Source organism: Theobroma cacao, chromosome 9, assembly GCF_000208745.1.
Source record: "Theobroma cacao cultivar B97-61/B2 chromosome 9, Criollo_cocoa_genome_V2, whole genome shotgun sequence".
NCBI classification, from domain to species: domain Eukaryota; kingdom Viridiplantae; phylum Streptophyta; class Magnoliopsida; order Malvales; family Malvaceae; genus Theobroma; species Theobroma cacao.
This window is the reverse complement of record NC_030858.1, coordinates 33,855,673-33,874,615: the sequence shown is the minus strand read 5'-3', so window position 1 is coordinate 33,874,615 and position 18,943 is coordinate 33,855,673. Positions and strand designations below refer to the sequence as shown.

Here is an 18,943-nt window from a genome sequence, read left to right as displayed (position 1 = left end):
TTCAAAGGCCGCCCCCCCCCCCCCCCCCCCCCCGCACAAAAAAAAAAAAGAAAGAATCAATTTTTTGTTTTACTTTATATTCTGCTAGTCTTACGTGAATGCTATAGCATTGCTCTTTAAATTTGGAGGGTTACTTTCTTGCTATTAATTACTATAAATTTGTCAAATATTTACTGGAAAAATATTTGCTTTTATGTTGATTTTAGAACTAGTCTCTAAATTACTGCTATATGATTAATTGATAATCCATTATTTTCGGTTGTTTATAATATTTTTTATTTTAATTTTATGTTATACTGATACGCAGCGAGTTACGAGGCCAAGAGGAGGAATAAATGAGTGGCTTCATTGGCTCCCTGTTAGTCTTCACAAAAAGTTGGATTACCTCATCCGGCTGATTCGAATTTACTCCCGAGGAGAGAAACTTGTGCCTTTACGTTCAGAAAATGGTGGTGTTAGTGTTGGCTTGGCATCTGTTTTAGAAGCTGATGTTAAGCAGATTGTAACCATGGCCCGTGAAACTTGTGAAAAGTACTTCTTTTTCAACATTTGGCTATTGAAAATTCTTCTATATATCAAGCCTTGGTAGTTTTTAATGAAAGATATGCCTGCATTTATTGTGTTTTGATTTTTCCTAGTTTTTTCCTCATATGGATAGTGCAAGAGTATTGGCTAACTAGCTTTAATCGAATGGTATAGAAACATAAAATTTCTATCTGGCAGAGTTGTTTCCGTTTTTAGATAGCATAGTCACCCTTTAAAGTCGTGGGATCACATTAAAATTTAGTATACTTTCTTATATTTTTGATGAATGTCATGGGACCTGAATTCACACCTTAATGGTAACAGATAGTGGTATTTTATCATTTTGTTAATAATTTCAATGCATGTTTAACAAATTAAAGTATAAAATCCGGCATCTTTTGTTGGATTATTTTGTTTGGGTACTTATGAAAATTATTTGATAAATTTTCAGGGATGGTCCTTTGTTGGTTGTTGCGTCTGGCAGAGACACTATTTCTATTGCAAGTTCTATAAAACGTTTAGCCTCTGAGAATGTATTTGTCATTCAGGTTTGTATTGGACCTTAAATTTGTTTCAACTTACACATTCTGTATTTCGTATCAGCAGTTGCTTTATTTTTGATTTTTGGATATGCCCCTAAAAAGAGAAGAAAATTTTTTTTCCACCCCCTCCATTACGGTGATATAATCAATTTGTCATGAAAGTTGATAATTGTGAGCTTAGAATGAGCCTACTAGAAATAATTAAGATTGAAAATTGCATTATTCAAAAGAATAGTACTTAAGAAACTTCTGCCCCGTGTTGAAAAAGTCATAAATTTTTATTTGCAAAAATCTTGTTCTATCTTGTATCTATGCAGTATCTACTACCTATCTTTCTCTCTCTCTTTTGTGCTTGTGCCATCCTTAGTTGCTTTCAGTCTTGTAGTCTAACATCAGTTAAATCTTTCGTTAATTGTTACATATTGTGATTTAACTGTTTTGGCGTGTTTCCAGAGTTTGATAACATTATTCAATTGAATATTTAAACATCATTATTTGCAATTTCTTTAAATTGCAGATACAACATCCTAGGTCACAATTGAATAGGTTTGATTTGGTCATTACCCCTCGTCATGACTTCTATCCTTTAACCCCTCAAGCACAAGAGCAGGTTCCTCGGTTTCTTCACAGATGGATTACCCCTTGTGAACCTCCTGATGGGCATGTGGTATGTATTGTGAGTCTATATTACAAAATTTTATTTGCTTGGTATTAGGAACCCCATCTTTGGTTAAATTATTAGTTTCTGTCTACTACTAAAGGTTGGTATGTTTTTAACTTTTTTCTCACATCAGGTACTCACTTTGGGAGCTCTACATCAAATTGATTCTGCTGCACTCCGTAGTGCAGCTGCTGCATGGCATGATGAGTTTGCACCTCTGCCTAAGCCCTTACTGGTGGTTAACATTGGCTGGCCTACAAGTAATTTTTTATCTTGCTTTGAGACTCTGATGTTTTATTTAGCCCTCTGGAATTTGCTCTGATTATTGATGTCTGCATGCCACAATGGTTGGAGGTTGCTACTCTTCTGCATTTTTATGTTATAAATATGGACAATGGGTTTGTCTGATCATATCTTATGCATATTATATAGACACCTCTTAATGAGTCAAGTACATAAATATCATTCTTGGAGCATGCCACTAATTTCAGTTTTGTTAATCCCACTGTTAGATTTCATGCTCTATATATAGAGATCATGCATACAAAATTTCAAATTAATTAAAAATGCATAGCTATTTTTTGACAATATAAAATTTCTGCCATTTAATGTATATTGTCAAAGAGGGTATTCACAATCAATGTGATATAAATATTAGATTGACTTTAAAATTTATGTGCATGATGAACAATATATCATTGTTAAATCTAACAGTTGGCTTCTTAAAATGTTATTCCTTCAAAAAGTTATAAAAGGTGTGTAGAACCTTTTAATTTTACACCATTGTAACTTGATATATATATATATATATATTTAAGCAACTCCCTGATTCTGAATGTTTTATATGGTTGCAATACTTTGTAAACTCTCCTTAGGTTGTACTATTTTTGACTATGGAAAAGAAATGACTTGGAGCAGGGCCTCTTTATCTGCATTTTGTAGTTATATACTGGAATGAAGATTCTTTTTCTTCAATCTGTTATTGCTTTTTGCTCTCTGCTTAAATGTAATATGTGTATGTTTATCTGCTGCCTTTGCAGGGCACTGTCGATATGGTGCAGATCTTGCAAAGCAGTTAACTGCTTCACTTCTCAGTATACTTACAAGCTGTGGGACTGTCCAAATATCTTTCTCCAGTAGGACACCTGAAAAGGTTTTAATAAATAACAATTTCACTCATAATTTCTTTCTTATTTTTCTTCTATGATGACTAATATTTTGTAGTTTTAACCCACAAATTTTGCCGTCAGGTATCAAAAGTAATTGTCAAAGAACTTGCAGATAATCCAAAAGTTGACATCTGGGATGGTCAAGGTATATTCAGTTGGTTCAATTTAATTTAAAAGTAAAATACAGGGCATCTCTAATGGGTACTTAATATGATGACATTCAGAACCAAATCCACACATGGGGCATTTAGCTTGGGCTGATGCTTTTGTCATCACAGCAGATTCAGTCAGTCTGATAAGTGAGGCTTGCAGTACTGGGTATGACCAAGAAAAACTTTATCATTCTTGACTGATGTTTTAGAACACATTGAACTTTCTGGGATGTTTATTCTATTCAGTGAAATACCAAGTTATCAATCACTATTGGTTTCATGCAGGAAACCTGTCTATGTTATGGGAGCTGAGTGTTGTAAATGGAAATTATCGGACTTCCATAAATCCTTGAGGGAACGAGGAGTGGTTCGGCCATTTACAGGTTCTGAAGATGTAAGTAAATATACAATGGCACGTTTTGATTTCCTTTTGTTTCATCCTGTTAGCTTTTGACACAGTTTCATGAGACTGGATGAATCATGTTTACACCTGATCACCAGGCTGAACTGAACCTAATTCCTAATTCAGTTTCTGTTCCCTCCATTATAACTGGAATAGATGGAGTAATGAATTTCCTTTGGGATTAATTATATGAATTAATTTCTTTGTTCGTCTTTTAGATTGCAGAAAGCTGGAGCTATCCTCCCCTCAATGACACAGCAGAAGCAGCAAATCGGGTGCATGAAGCACTTGCTGAGCGTGGGTGGAGAGTTCGACCATAATGAAGGTGTTGATAATTGTTGTTGTAAACACACTGTTGATTTTCATCTTCTTTGAAAGTTGCAGCCTTCAAAAATTGGGTTTGTTCAATAGCACATAAGGAAACACCAGCTTTAAGCATCATAGCTTTAAATTCATTCTTTCCCCATCAGGGATTCTCAAATATGACACGTGGAATAAAGCCTTAGCTATTTAGAGCGGCTTGTAAAGTATGAAGAGCGGGGCATGCTTCTTTTTTCACAGCGGTACTTGTATACCTTTTAGAGGCTGGGTTTGGTAAATGTTTTGTCTCGAGTATATATATATATATATTTTTTGTAAATTAAACTTTATTGAGTTTGATTTACACACCTGAAATACAGATCTGATATAATGAAATTTGACCACACGTGATGCTAACGTCTAGTTATATTCATTTTTCTTCTTCCTTCTCTCATTTTCCATTTTTCTTTGCCAAATGAAAGGGTGCCTTTATCACGGGCAGGGAATACAATCACAGGTTAACTATGAAGCAATGCTGGGACCATTTTTATCTGATAATTTTTGTTTGTTTGTTTCTTTATATTTTGGTTGTTGAATTTGATAGATCTGCTTCATGACAACATTCATACTCCTTCATACTGTTCCATTATGGGATAACTTCAAAATCATTTTTGTCGAATCGCCGGGTAGCCCAGATAAATGGTCTGCAGGTGTTTGAACTACATTATGACTTTGCTTGCTCAAGAACAATCCCAGTAGTTTCCACATATTAATCTCTTGAGTGGACCATTAAATTGTTCTCATTCAAGGAGCTGGAAAGTAAAGAAATCTTCTGTAAATTTGCTGAGAAACATTAATATCGCCTGTGATGAAATTGTGTTGGTTTTCGTGTAGGATCTAATATAGGTTTCGAGTATTCGAGTGTCAATGTGAAAGTATGGGATCATGGAGTAAATGCAGAAAAACCTAGAGAAAATACTTTGAAATATTGAATTTTTATTTAAAAGTTTCTGATATTAATAATATATAGAAGGTGGATTGGATGCAATATTCCCTTCAATCTTGACAGTGACTCAGATTCTGCCAGGAGATACTGATTGATTTGGACAACTAAGAGCGACTACTCATGTATACCTTTGATTTCAGGAAAGAACACTGGAATGATATAATAATTGACTAGCTTAGTGCATGTTGATTGAGGAACTGAATGAGGGTCCTGCAAGTTTTATAGTGATTCTTTTCAGATGTATGATCTCAGGAATGAAATACATTTGAACACATTCACTTGGAATCACTAGGTCATACAACTACTCCCTCAAAACTGATTGGGTACATTTGATGCTTAATGTCTCAGCTAAGATCCTTCGGCAAAAATAATGATACTAGAATATGGTGTTTGGTGCCTCATTGTGAATGTGATTCTAGGAAGGTGATAACCATGAAAATAATATTACAATGTTTATTATATATGAGAAAATTCTGAAAAAGATCATATTGTAGTATTTGGTTTTGAAGCACTTTATAAGAAATATAATGTTAATTTATATAATTATAATTTATGAAAAATACAAATTTAATTAACTTTCTTTCTTTTTAATGTAAATTTATAAATTTTCAAATTTTATCTCTTAAAATAATAAATAATAACATAACAAAAATTAGATTATATTTGAATACTAATTATTCAAATTTTGAAATATGTGAAGTTGTTAAACTTTATTTTTTGTAGTGATACCTAGAACTATATAATTTTTTTGAAAGATTATAGTTCTAGGTCCGGTGGTACCTAGAACTATATAATAATTATATATTGTTTTGTAATAATGCCTAAAATTATTACAAGAATAATAAAAAACATTTTCCAAATAGCTTTCTGATTTTTTTGTCATTGAACTTCTTGGGCTGATTTTTTTTTCCTTTTTTTTTAAATGAATAGCAAATGCTTTTAGTAATAGAAGTAGTACATAGTAATATTATTTAATTTTTTACAATTAATTTCCTCTTAACTGGTAGTGCTAATCATTATGAATGTAAATAATGAAAAAGAAAAAGAAATTATAAATATGTATAAATGATAAGTTAGAGCTAAAGTGAGAAGACAAAAATGGTAACATTCTCGTAATAATATTTTATACCAAATATGAAAATGTGATACCACTGGACTAAGTTTTCCTTAACATTTTCGAATGAATTTATTGGAAGTGGAGCAAGTTAAACCTGGCAACAACTCCATCGTACATTTAAAATGAAATCAAATTAATGAATCCAAGATATCTAACCCACCAATTATTTTTTTTGTCCTTTACTTTGATCTCCTATATAACACAGTATCTTGTTAGGTCTATCCATATCCAATCTTCCTTTTTGGTCTTCCAGGAAACATCTCCCTGATTCTCATTCCTCACCTGTAATCTCTACAAGCTTATCCTAATGGAGACAGACAGGAGTGGAGAGACAGCAATCAACATTACCCCGGGGACAAAGGCCAACGGTAAAGGAAAAGCCCCTGTGGTAGTCTCTTCAACAAAAGCTGTGGAACAACCAAAAGGAGGATTGAAAAAAGGCATTGCCATTTGTGACTTCCTGTTAAGGCTCTGTGCCATTGGAGCTGCCTTAGGTGCCACTGCCACCATGGGGACTACCGCTGAGACTCTCCCTTTTTTCACACAGTTCTTACAGTTCCAGGCTCAATATAACGATATTCCAGCTTTTCAGTGCGNTTGTCGTACTATATATATATATATATATATAGTAATCAAAGAACATTACTTTATCTGATGTATTGCTTAATTAATTTATGCAGGTTTTTCGTGATAGCGAATGCAATAGTTGCGGGGTATCTTCTCCTCTCCTTGCCATTCTCCATTATCTGCATCATTCGTCCTTATGCAACAGCGCCAAGGCTCCTCCTTGTCATCTTTGATACAGTAAACTATAGCTATTTATATCTTTTATCTCCAAAATCTCTTGCTTTTGCATGTAGAGCAGTTACTGTAATATATAAAAACATTCCTGGATTAATCGTTGCAGGTGATGGCGGGTCTAACTATAGCTTCAGCTTCAGCTTCTGCTTCTATTGTGTATTTGGCTCATTATGGAAACCCCAACACAAATTGGCTTGCTATTTGCCAGCAGTTTGGAGACTTTTGCCGGAGTGTAAGTGGAGCTGTGGTGGGTTCCTTCATAGCAGGAGCCATCCTCATGGTCATAATCGTGCTCTCCGCTTTTGCTCTCAAACGAAGCTGAGAAACAAAACAGCAAAAGAAACTAAAGTACTTAATTACTCTTCCCATGTAGCATATTGTACTGCTTTACTATTGAAGTTTGAAAAAAATACTTTTTCTGTATCCATTGGCTTGTGAGTCGTTTGTGGTGTCAAACCATAGGGGTGGAAGCTATTGAATAATTGGCTTTTGGTGTAATTAATGTATGTTCATTTTATTGTAATGTTGCATTACACTTTTCGCTGTACAAAACTCTCTGTAAAAATTGACAGCCGCATTTAATGTTTCAATGGTTATGGTGGGGAGCTCTCTTACAATCATTTTATGTTATATATCATTAATATAATACATTGACATATTATAATAGATATTGACGTAACATATTGACGTGATATATAATATTTTTACACTATACATCAACATAACGTGAGCATAAATTGATAATTGATTTTTTGATTAATTATAATTAGTCAATTATTAATTATAAAAATTTATTTGATTTAAAATAAAAATATAATAAAAAATAAAAAAATAAAAATTTATTTAAAATTTTTTAAACAGTTAAGAAACTTTTTTAAATATTATACTAATATTAAATGGATGATCTAGGGATCCAAATGATCACTAACCCAAACGTAAAATGTAAACATTAAAACGCAAAAGGAATTATATGCTTGAACGACTTTGAGGTTTTGCATTTTTGGCATGAAGTATAGCATCTACTATATTCTATGCTTTTACGGGGAGTTTCCTAAACCCAAATGTTGGTTCTAATTTTCCAAACCAATCTTTTTTTCACCAATTTATGTATTTAACTTAATAACTTTAAAACAAATTTGAAAAAAAAAAATTAAATTGAATGGAAGCCAGTTCTACTACTCATGCATAACTCCCGCAAAACCAAACCTCATAGTAGGAGTTAATTATAGGAAAATCCTAGCTATTAGTTTGCTTGAAAAAGTTCCTAGTAAATGGCCTTTTCCAATTTCATATCAAGTGGTATGTGCTTTATATATATATATATTAGCTATGAGATTATTTAATTGAGGTGATATGATTTATTGACATAATATCATTTTCATTTATCTATTTTCTCCTAAGTTTATTTAATTTTTTAAGACTAATAAAGAAAATTATTATTCTACACAGCTCTACAAATAAATTTATTAATTTTTTAAAAAATATTATAATGAATTATGCAATAACTTTATAATATAATTTAAAAACTCCAAGTAAGTGATGATCCCAACGGTACACGTAGACGCTGTACCACTACTGAATTAAAGAAAGAAATTAAAATATATACTTTTTTATACAACGAGAAACAAACAGAACAGGTGAGTTTCACTTTCACAGAAGTAAAGAAAGGAATCAGTCCTGAAACTTTCTGACAAAGGAACTGAACATAACAACAAAGTACTAACCTTCGGCTCAATCATTCTTCGACACGTCACTCCCTCAATTTAACGCCCTGCTGTACAATCTCCCACGTGCTAAATGACAACACACGTGCTTCCAGACCCAACACTCGGCTAAATCGCCAAGTGTCCGCTTCTCGGGGACGAGCCAGGCGTCGTCCACGTCATTAATCTCTCCCGCGGTGGAATTCCCACCCTTGGTTAAAAAGCAGCCTCCCATTTTTCTTTCTTCCTTGTTTTTTCCCCTTTAAAAAGAGACCTTCTCTCTCCATACAAAGGAAGGAAAAAAAACATTTCTCTTCCTTTGTTTCTCTCTCTAAATACTCTCCTTTGCCTTCAAGTTATCTTCTTTTTGGGCTTTGCCTTTCTTCAAAAACCCTAACAGAGAAATAAATATCCATCCTTTTTTTTGTTTTTATTTTTTGTTTTGCAGATCTCGACTGGGTTGCCAGAGCTATCTCTCCTTCCTTAAAGGTGAGTTTTGGTTTCTGGGTTTTTGTTGATCTTTAGTCAGGGATTGGTTCTTTTGGGGTTTTTGGATTTGCTTGATTTTGTTCATTTTTATGTTTTGGAGTTTATTTATTTGTTTTAAGTTACCCTTTTGCTGGCTTGGTTGGTTGCTAAGAAATGGTAGGAAAATAAAATAGAAGAAAATATTTTTCAAGTAATTTAATGGTTGAGAATAATTTTTGTTCCTGAAAGTCAATTTCCTTAATTAGGCTCATTTTAGTAAACCTTTTTTAATCTTTTGATCATTTGGTAATAGAAGGTTTTTGGGTTCATGAGATGATCTTTAGAAATTTCCTACCTTTTCTTGGAAACCAAACAAGGTTTTTGGTAGATAAAGTTTTCATTTTTTGGTTGATTTTTTTCTTGGAAATTTGGATGGTTGTTGGTTGCAGCTTGGGCTAGTGAAGGTGAAATTTTTGGGAATTTTTCGGGGTATAAAAATACGAATACTTTGAGGGTTTTATTGTTTAAAGTTCGAGGTCTGGGTCTCATGAGAATTGTCAGGGGAATGCAGAGATTGTTTCGTGAGGAGGTGAACGTGCTGGGCTGGAAGAAATCATTCAGCCAAGGGATTGGCATTACCGCGCCCAAGGCAAGAACACGTGACAAACTTATGAGTAGGGTTCTGGGTCTCTAAGTTTAGGGGGTTTTGGAAGGAAGAATTAGGGCTACAGTTTCTCATTGAGAATAATTTTCAACAAAAGAAATGACTCGCATCTTGGTTCAACGGGGTTCCACTGCCAGCTCTTCTTCAAATCCAAGCCGCTCTTCTTCCTTGCCCGGGCCATCTTCTTCTCGGGCAGAGCCATATGTTTCTACTCAGCAAGTTCCTTCAGCTGCCAAAGATGACGAAGTTAGTGAGGAAGTGCAGGAACAAGTTGCTACAGATGAGCTTTTAGAGTCTTCTGGGAGCAGTGAAAATAAGGCTGTGAAAAGTGATGATGTTTTGCTGGAGAACTTGCATAATGATCGGAATGAAACTTCAAGCAATGAAATCGTTGAGGCTGAGAAAGTGAATACTCTTGATGCCACAGGTGCATGGGAAATGATGAACGATTTGGGTGGGTTGAGGATTTCAGAAAAAGTTGTGGTTGAAAGTGAAGGTTCAAGTGGTGATCTCTTACCAATTGGCACTGGACGTCAACATCCGCCCCCACCTCCTGTTCCACCACCTAAACCTTCAGCAGCAAATTTAAATTCAAGAAGATTTCTGTCAGGAAGTTCAAGTCCTGCTCGTTCTGGATCATCTAGAAGAGCTGTTGCCTGGCCCATTGTTCCAACAAGGACATCACCATCTGGGTCACGGCCTTCTTCTCCCAGATCTCATGGTGAGAGTGAGGGTTATAATAGTGCTGATGAGCAGAACCCGTGCTTTGTGTCCTCCTGCAGTGATGTAGTAAGTTTTTTATTATAAATAATCAAATCCTTGTTGTGTTTTGTTTAGTAATTTGCTTTTAACGGTGAAAAATCAGCTAGTGTAGAAATTTTTACATGATTGGTGTGAAAAACTACCATTTTTCGCTATTGTGCCATGTCATTTTTCTTGTTTTTGGCAAGTCTACCTTGATTGACTATTTTGTTTTTTGGATAAATACCTTCATTGACTTTGGTCATCTCCTACTTGAGTTTTGTATATAATAGTCCACTACCATCTGCGATTATAGGTGTAGGTGAATGTATCTATTTTATGAATGAGGCATGCTATTATCCTATTGCATCCAAAGATGTTTATATTGACCTTGTAACTTATGATTTTTTCTTAGGTTTGAATGGAATGTTCTGTAGTTTAATGTTCTTTTTGAAGAAGTGTGACCTGAAATTAATGCTTAGCTTTGGTGGTTTCATTTTCAACATCAGATTCACTTTGAAAGTGGTTTCTTGTATCTGGTACAGGAAAGGGAACGCCAATTTGAAATTGATATTAGACGAACAAAAGGTCTAGAAGTCAAACGGATGTTAGAAGATGGGAATTGCCTCTTCCGTGCTGTTGCTGATCAAGTATATGGGGATTCTGAAGCTTATGATTTGATTAGACAAATGTGCATTGATTACATGGTACAAATATCTCATACTATAATCTTGTTTTTGATATTTATGCTCCATAAAAAGGTTATTGTCATTATTAAGGTGTTTGATGGTCACTCATGATGTATTTGAACTGTTGAAACAGTTTGGTGAAAATTTTCTTAGAAACAGGAAAACATGAATTACTCAGAGAAAAGAGAAAATGAAACTTAATGATTGTTTTTTTTATTTTTTGTTTGGGAACATAGTCCAACTATAGCTACCATAGCCCTTTTGACGCTTGATTAGAGACTTGGAGTTTTTTAATGATTTATTTACTTGTGTGACATTGTTGTTTCGTTAATTGCATGGTAAGGAGATCTTTTCTTGGTCTCATATATTTCTCAGATGCTGGGAGATGAGTAGAAAATCCATGAAAGAATATGGAGGTACTGAAGCTTTTATTCATCTGGCATGCCAAAATTAAAGAAGAAAGCTGAAGGCAGAATGTCTTAGTTTTACTCAAGTATTTGTTTAAAATATGAAAATACTGGGCCTTAAATTCTAATATCTAGTTATAACTATAGACTTGTTGTATAATTTAATTAGCTTAGAGCTCTGAATATAATTAGAGGCGGTGTGGCTATCTAGGAGGTGATGGTAAAACCCTTTTATATTTGTTTGGTAATATAGCATTGTATCTGCCTTATATCCCTTTGCCTTACGAATAAGATAGAAGCATATGTTTTAGGGATGAACAAAAGTAACTGTGTTCATTGACATGCACTTGAGAGATGGAAACCCTCTTGCCAGCTCTAGTTAGTGCCGTTCAGGTCACTGTTAAGCTTCTTGGTTGAATCTTTTATAACATGTAAGTATGTTCCTCAAATGCATATAATTTTGCCTGCCTGAACTGTAGTAACTTTTTGTTGAATATAACTAGGATCTGGGGATGGTATTGCTCTTTGTTGAGTTGGCATGGTGTGTGGTATTCGTCTTCTGTTATGAATCTAAGTTAGATTAAACTTTTGAATGTGATTTAACATATGCATGCTCTGGTTTTGTTGTTACTTTTTTAATGGTATAGAATGGTTTCTGACCACTGCAACATTTTAAATTTGTTAAAGTATAGATTTGTAATTCCTATATTTCTTCATTAACTTTCTATTTGCATCATTTTTGGGGGTCTTCAATCACATTAGTTTTGAGGTGCTTGAATGACATGATTTGGGATGTTTTTATGATGGATGCTTAGCCTTAACTGTTCATCCAGGAGCAAGAGAGGGATCACTTTTCTCAATTTATAACAGAAGGTTTTACATCTTACTGTAAGAGGAAAAGAAGAGATCAGGTATGCAGAGTCAATGTAATTGATTATACTATCTTAATGCTCCTACATGAACCTTGCTTTGGCATCACATTTCTCACTGAGCATGTCATTATTTCTTTTCCAATTCCACTCCAGGGTTATAGCTTATCCTTTGTTATGTTGATGAGGATGATCAATTTATTCTATTTTCCTTTGTACTTTAAACCTTTTTAAATTCATAGCCAAGATTACAAGCACTCTACTTAATCAGTTCAAAAATATTAACCAAGTTATTTAACCTCCTAGATGATGCATTCTTCTCCACCCAAGTAATTTCTTAATTCTACCACCACCATTTTGTTGACTAAAACCCATTTGGTTGTCTATTCTCTTTTCTTATTACCTGTACAAGCACATTGTCTATTAAAATGGTTTGAAAGCATCTGTTTCTTTTGGTCTCGGATACAGGTCTATGGGAACAATGCGGAGATCCAAGCCTTATCAGAAATGTATAATAGACCTATCCATATCTATTCCTACAGCACAGGTGATTCTTGATCGATGATTTTGATACTCATTTACTTAGCTTTGTCTTCTACAATCTTCTTCCCTTTTACTGACAAATTTAGTTGATGCAGAACCTATAAACATATTTCATGGAAGCTATAATACTGATACTCCTCCCATAAGGCTGAGCTACCATCATGGGAATCATTATAATTCTCTTGTTGATCCACGTCGTTTGACAATTGGTGCTGGTCTTGGATTTAGCTGTCTCCGAGGGGTGTGTCTGCATTTCCTTCTCCATATTTTCATTTTTCTACTTCTTACTTGCTTCTTTGTCCCCTGGTTCGAACATGTTTTATTTTTGGCTACCTCATGGTATGAAACTTGATTTGTATGTGAGGCTTCGATGGCAAGATCTTTTCAACCTGAATATGGAGTTTGAGTAAGTTAGAATACCAAACAGGATTGTATGTTGCTGACTGTGTTGGGCTTTGCAGGCAAATGTGGACAAGGATCAAGTGAAGGCTGCTATTAAAGCTCAACAAGACCAGCAGATTGATAATGCAAGTATTTTGATAATTTGAAAAAATTTGTGTGTGCCCAAGGTAATATGTTATTAACAGAACTCTTCTTTCTCTTTTATACTGCATACTGACAGGCACTCCTAGCTGAGGGGCGATTTTACTCTGATCTCGAGCTTACTGAGAAGGAAATTGAGAGAATGGTTATGGAAGCTTCTAGAGCGGAGTACCTTGCCAAAGACAAGTTTAAGCCTCAAGTGGGCCGAAAAGGATCATCTACTTCCACTGCTGAACCATCGTCATCTGGAGCCAGTGAGTATCCTAGAGATTTCTGAATCTGATGTTGTGTTCTCTGATAGTGTGTGGTGAATATGAAGCTGTAAAATGTAAACTGTATTAATTGCTGACAGGGCCATCAGGGAGTGAGACCAAAGTGGAAGGTTCGAAAGAGCAAGGTTTGCGGGATACTGTTCTCAGCAGTGGCATCCAAATATTGTTGTCAATGGGATTCAGTTATCTGCAGGCAATTGAAGCTTATAGCATATTCGGAGATGATGTAGATTCCATGGTCTGTTATCTCCTAGAAACCGGCAGTAGCAGCAGACGCAAAGGCAAGGCAACAGAATGAATCACGACAATTCAGACTAGTGCAAAAGATTAGTAGCAGGCATGCTGTGGAGAGCTCCATAATGTTGGCTTCTCCCTCCACTCCTAACGTTGTAGCCTTGGTATTAAAATAAATAAATAAATTAATTAATTAAAACAATTCCTAGTTGCCGAAAGCATGGCAGACGCTACGATGTGTGATCTAAATTCAATTTAATAAAATGAAATAGCTAGCTAGAAAAGATTATTGTCAATATCATGTGTGGAATCATTTAATTTGCCGCATTTCCATTTTCCTCAGTTAACTTCTGTTTAATTAAAGTTTTATATTTTTAAATAAGTTTACATAATTAATGATTAAATGATGATCATATGATATTATTTATTTTTTTATCTTTTACGTTAATCATATGAATGTCACGTAAGAGTAAAATAATAAAAAAAATTTCGATTATTGATCATTAAAATTTATTTAATTTAAAATTAAAATAAAAAAATGTAATTAAATATGATAAAAAAATTTTATTAAATATTTTTAAAGTAATTTAAATATTATAAAAAAAATAAAATGAACTATCTTTAGCATTGAATTTTGATTAGTTAAATCTATTTCATGAATATAATAATTGTTAAGTAAATCATAAAATGAGTTGCTTAAAAGAGAAGGCGTCTTCCTTCCCTCGTTACGTAAATGTTGGAGAAGGGCAAATTAGTCAGTTCAATACCAACTAACGCAGCTTGCCAAACAAGCAGAGTTCTGGTTGGCATCATTTCCATTTCCATTGCCATTCCATCATTCTTCTTTCTCTTGTATATGTATCATTTCTCTTTCACTTCCATTCTTTTAACGGACCAAACCTGTGTCTACCTCTCTAGGGTTTTCCCTTTGAGTAATCAAAGAAAAAAATGACGCAACCATATGGGAAATTAATGCCTAATTTGGACCAACAGAGCACCAAGCTCCTCAATCTAACTGTCCTCCGTCGCATTGATCCTTTCGTCGAGGAAATTCTCATCACCGCCGCTCATGTCGCCTTCTACGAGTTCAACATCGACCTTAGCCAATGGGTTCATAACTTTCCCTTTCTTATCTTTTTGCTACTAATTTTTGCTTCTTTCTAATAACCATTTCTTCTTTTTGTCTCTGTTGTTTTTGCAGAGCCGAAAAGACGTCGAAGGATCTCTTTTTGTTGTCAAGAGGTGACTTGAAAGTGTTCAATTTAGTTTTAAATTTTACATTTCTATTATGAATTTCTTAATTAAGATATTTCTTTCGGTTCATAATTCAGGAATACGCAGCCTAGGTTTCAGTTTATTGTGATGAATCGACGCAACACTGGTTAGTGCCATGCTCTCTCTGCGCCTCATTTATCCGTGCTAAATATTTGTATGCTTAGAACTTAATCGCAAAAATGCCTGATTTATACATGCAATTACTATTTTATTATGTCATTTCAGTGTCTTTAATTAATGTAATATATTCTATGATAAAGCTTTTTGCTCAGTTTGGTAAGATATTAGAATTTTGTAAGAAAGTTTGTTTATTTAGTACTAAGAAGCTTCAATTTACCTTTATAAACAGATAATTTGGTGGAAAATCTATTGGGAGATTTTGAATATGAAGTTCAGGATAAATATCTACTATACCGCAATGCTTCTCAAGAAATAAACGGTATTTGGTTCTATGATGCACGTGAACTTGAGGAGGTTGCAAACCTTTTTAGCAGGTACAGCTAATTTTTGTCATTTCTTTTGCTTTGTATGCTTTGGACAACAGAAAAATGTATTGTATGTGTCTTGTGTCTATGCCAAGTGCCAACCATGGGTGGTTTGATGCATCATTGGCATACCTTTTGGGGTATATAATAATATAATAAAAAATCATTCCGATTCCCACCTCTTAAACATTTCCTTAGGCTGTGTTTGCAGTAGATATGATTATCTGAACTATGACCTTTGGAGAATTTGTCTAATCATTTTGTTGGTTTTTCATTTCTTATTTTGAGTTATTAGTAACCATTAGGTCACCCTTTGTTTAAGACTTTATATTAGGGAAAGGCTGTATTTGGTGCTCAAATACAAGATCTGAGTTGTCAAGTGCAAATGCTTGGGTAGTGCCATGAACTTTGTAAGCAGCTCAGCTTGGCCATGTATTTTGAGCGATAAGAGGAGGTCTAGCTCAGTGTGTTACGAGCTGATTTTGAGGAATATTTTGTAACTACAAGGCTTGAATTCAAGATGGCTCAGCATGTGTTCACAAGCTTTCTCAAAGAGGGCATTCATGTTTGTGTCTGTTTTGTGTGGTGAAATTTTATGATATTTTTAATTGTTCTTTTGTCCAAATTTTTAATTGCTTATTTATGCCATTTCATGTGCTTTTGGCATCTCCAGGATTCTTACTGCATACTCAAAGGTGCCCCAGAAGGCAAATGTAACATCAACAAAAGGGTAAGCATTATACTCCCCTCTTTTTCATTGTCCATGCATATGTGAAAATAGGCATTGTGCTTAGTGATCAGCATAGCTACATTACTTCATCATCAAGATAAATTTTCTCTTGATTTTTAGTATTTTATAATTGTGATCTTTGAGTTTTTCAATTGACATTGCAGTTTCCAAGTTCTAGAAATTACTTCATCAGTTATATTTTGCCACCTATTATCTTATCTGGTTCCCTTCTTTTACCAAATGCATCACCAACCATAAGAGACGTTACTGCTTCTGATATTTCTCTAAAATGAATTACTGAGTCTATTATCATGTTGGACTCCCCAACCCCGCTTTTTTCATCTACCAAATGGGTGCTGGATTAGTGTGATTTTGCTGAGGCCTGTACTATGCTTTGATAAAATAGTAGCTAAGCCCCTTGTTTTCTAATTCTGGCTAATTTTCAAGCATTGCTGGTGTAACTTTTAGAGGAAATTCTATTTTGAAATGCAGGATTGTTTTTTCACTTGTAAAATTTTAACTGTAATGAATTGTCGATGAACCAATTGAGATGCCATTATATCTGCTTTCTAAACTTCCTATATATTCCAAGTTTCTTTACTTTTCATCACCATTGCTGGTGACAACTCACAACTTGCCTGTAAATATTTCAAGGAAGCTTCTCTCTTTTTGCCTTTTTGTTGCAAATTTCCAAGTAATGATATTAACTACAAAAGCAGTGAGTTTGAAGAACTGGAGGCTGTCTCAACAATGGCCATTATGGATGGTCCTATGGAGCCACCATCATCAACAGCATCTAATGCTGATGGCCCTGATGATCCTGCATTTGTGAACTTCTTCAGTGTATGTGCATTTTCTAAACAATGTTACCTTAATGAAGTAATTTCTATGCATTCAATTCTGTCCTCTGATTACATGCAATATGTTCTACCACCTATAGAATATTTTGAGTCACCCTATGATTGTAATGCGTCTCATTGTGCTGATTTCTGTTGGGTTGCTTTAGTCAAGTTCTATGATTACATATTGTTTTCGCTTAGTCAATGAACAAAATAAGTATGTTTTTGCTTTTACAGCAAAGGCCTGGCTGTTCTTATGTATCCTAAGATTGCACTCTGAATCTAATTGTGTGGTGAAGCATGTTTATTATAAGGGACCTCATCTTGATCTAGTTTTGAATTTCTAATTGTCAACTCCCTCCATCATCCTTTTTAAGTCCACATGTCCCTTTCTGCATGTCCTAAGTTGTTTATCCACTAACATGAACGGATAAACACTGGCTTGTTCTTATTTTATACCCCATATATCTTGGAAATTAAAACTAAAATATAAAACAAATCAACATGCATTAAGGGAAAAGAGGTATTATTACTAAAGTCAATAAAATGGTCATGTGATTCAAATTTTTTATTTTTGTAAAGATACTGAAGTGTTACGTATATTGGGCCATACAAACAACATATTTAATCAGTGACTAAATCTTCCTCCTTTTGTTACATGATTGCAGACAGCTATATCCATTGGAAGTGCTTCAAATGCAAGAGTTTCTGGACTACCATACCAATCTTCTGCAGCAATGCCTGCACCTTCCAACCCAACCATTGTTGCCTCCCCAACAGTGCCAGCTTTGCAACTACCATCTTCTCTACCATCTTCTACTCCTTTGATGCCACTCCTTGATACCCCTGAATCCAGCAGCAGTCATACTAATCTTGTAAAGCCCTCTGCATTCTTTGTGCCTCCTTCCTCTTCTGTACAGATTCTGCCACCTGTCTCTACTCCTTTGCCCACTGCACCTCTACTTAATCCTCCTCTGAGTCGTCAGCGTCCATATGGTACTCCATTGCTTCAACCATTTCCGCCACCTACTCCACCACCATCTCTCACTCCTGCTCCTGTTCCCATTCAAAACTATGGTCCATCTGTCAGCAGAGAAAAAGTTCGGGATGCACTTCTGGCTCTTGTTCAGGTTAGTTTTTCTGCCCATTGTTAATGTTTGAAGCTTGATTCATAGCTGATTGGAAGGATCTTTGGACAATATACTTTTAAGAATGCTGATTAGCAAAGACTTTCCCCTAGACTAGAACTCTAGTTCTTATTTTTTACTATTACTCCCATGCATCTGACCAACATTGCATATGTGACAGGACAATCAATTCATCGACATGGTGCACCGAGCACTGCTAAATGCACATCATTCCTGACCACCAAATTGAAAGCACCGGTATAATACCTTATGCTGTAGCTTTATTGGTCAATTTTGCAGGTCCTTTTGGTTTCTTCCCCCCTTTTGTTACCTACACTAAAAAGTCAAAAACCCAATTTGTATAGCATTTTATCTTCCTGAATGGATTCGGTGGAGTCCATATGATTCAATATAGTAATATACGTATAGTATGATTCTGATTCTTAATCTGTTTGCGATGGTAAAGTGGTTAAAATGTAAACTAGCTGCATTTATTCTTGTAGGCAAACTGATCATTCACAATGTTTTGTTCTTATACGGTCCAATGTCATCCCAAATGTTACCCATATCAAACTTTGTAAAGAATAGTTGCATATACATATATATATTTATATATCTCTTGTCTTGATAAATAATCAAGCCTCCAATTTTCAACTTCAAAATTCCAATTTAAAATAT

General features: G+C 34.6%; 4 protein-coding genes across 6 annotated transcripts in view; all 4 read left to right on the top strand.

The window, feature by feature from the left end:
• Window positions 1–4,169, top strand: part of LOC18590278 (mitochondrial fission protein ELM1) — a 4,519-nt gene extending 350 nt beyond the window's left edge. The window contains exons 2-10 of the mRNA XM_007015703.2: window positions 308–531; window positions 977–1,073; window positions 1,585–1,734; window positions 1,862–1,988; window positions 2,769–2,881; window positions 2,979–3,042; window positions 3,122–3,215; window positions 3,335–3,443; window positions 3,671–4,169. Coding sequence (XP_007015765.1) covers window positions 308–531; window positions 977–1,073; window positions 1,585–1,734; window positions 1,862–1,988; window positions 2,769–2,881; window positions 2,979–3,042; window positions 3,122–3,215; window positions 3,335–3,443; window positions 3,671–3,772 — 1,080 coding nt within the window. The 3' untranslated portion in view covers window positions 3,773–4,169. The remainder of the gene's footprint in view (window positions 1–307; window positions 532–976; window positions 1,074–1,584; window positions 1,735–1,861; window positions 1,989–2,768; window positions 2,882–2,978; window positions 3,043–3,121; window positions 3,216–3,334; window positions 3,444–3,670) is intronic.
• On the top strand, window positions 6,135–7,174 carry LOC18590277 (casparian strip membrane protein 2). The gene is made up of 3 exons (XM_007015702.2): window positions 6,135–6,466; window positions 6,556–6,679; window positions 6,783–7,174. The coding sequence occupies exons 1-3, from the start codon at window positions 6,183–6,185 to the stop codon at window positions 6,996–6,998; spliced, it is 624 nt and encodes a 207-aa protein (XP_007015764.2). The 5' UTR covers window positions 6,135–6,182; the 3' UTR covers window positions 6,999–7,174.
• Window positions 8,659–14,105, top strand: LOC18590276 (OTU domain-containing protein 5). 3 transcript variants are annotated; one of them, XM_018128001.1, is made up of 9 exons: window positions 8,659–8,868; window positions 9,297–10,300; window positions 10,798–10,959; window positions 12,182–12,259; window positions 12,686–12,764; window positions 12,856–13,001; window positions 13,222–13,287; window positions 13,383–13,557; window positions 13,656–14,105. In XM_018128001.1, exons 2-9 carry the CDS (start codon window positions 9,611–9,613, stop codon window positions 13,871–13,873), a joined length of 1,614 nt encoding a protein of 537 aa, XP_017983490.1. In that variant the 5' UTR covers window positions 8,659–8,868; window positions 9,297–9,610; the 3' UTR covers window positions 13,874–14,105. The 3 variants fall into 3 exon arrangements, with proteins under 3 accessions (XP_017983490.1, XP_017983492.1, XP_017983491.1); XM_018128003.1 differs by having other exon boundaries at window positions 8,661–8,868; window positions 9,419–10,300; XM_018128002.1 differs by having other exon boundaries at window positions 8,672–8,868; window positions 9,409–10,300.
• Window positions 14,502–18,800, top strand: LOC108663463 (mRNA-decapping enzyme-like protein). Its single transcript, XM_018127610.1, has 8 exons — window positions 14,502–14,919; window positions 15,011–15,051; window positions 15,141–15,190; window positions 15,434–15,578; window positions 16,243–16,299; window positions 17,019–17,142; window positions 17,807–18,268; window positions 18,447–18,800. Exons 1-8 carry the CDS (start codon window positions 14,758–14,760, stop codon window positions 18,501–18,503), a joined length of 1,098 nt encoding a protein of 365 aa, XP_017983099.1. The 5' UTR covers window positions 14,502–14,757; the 3' UTR covers window positions 18,504–18,800.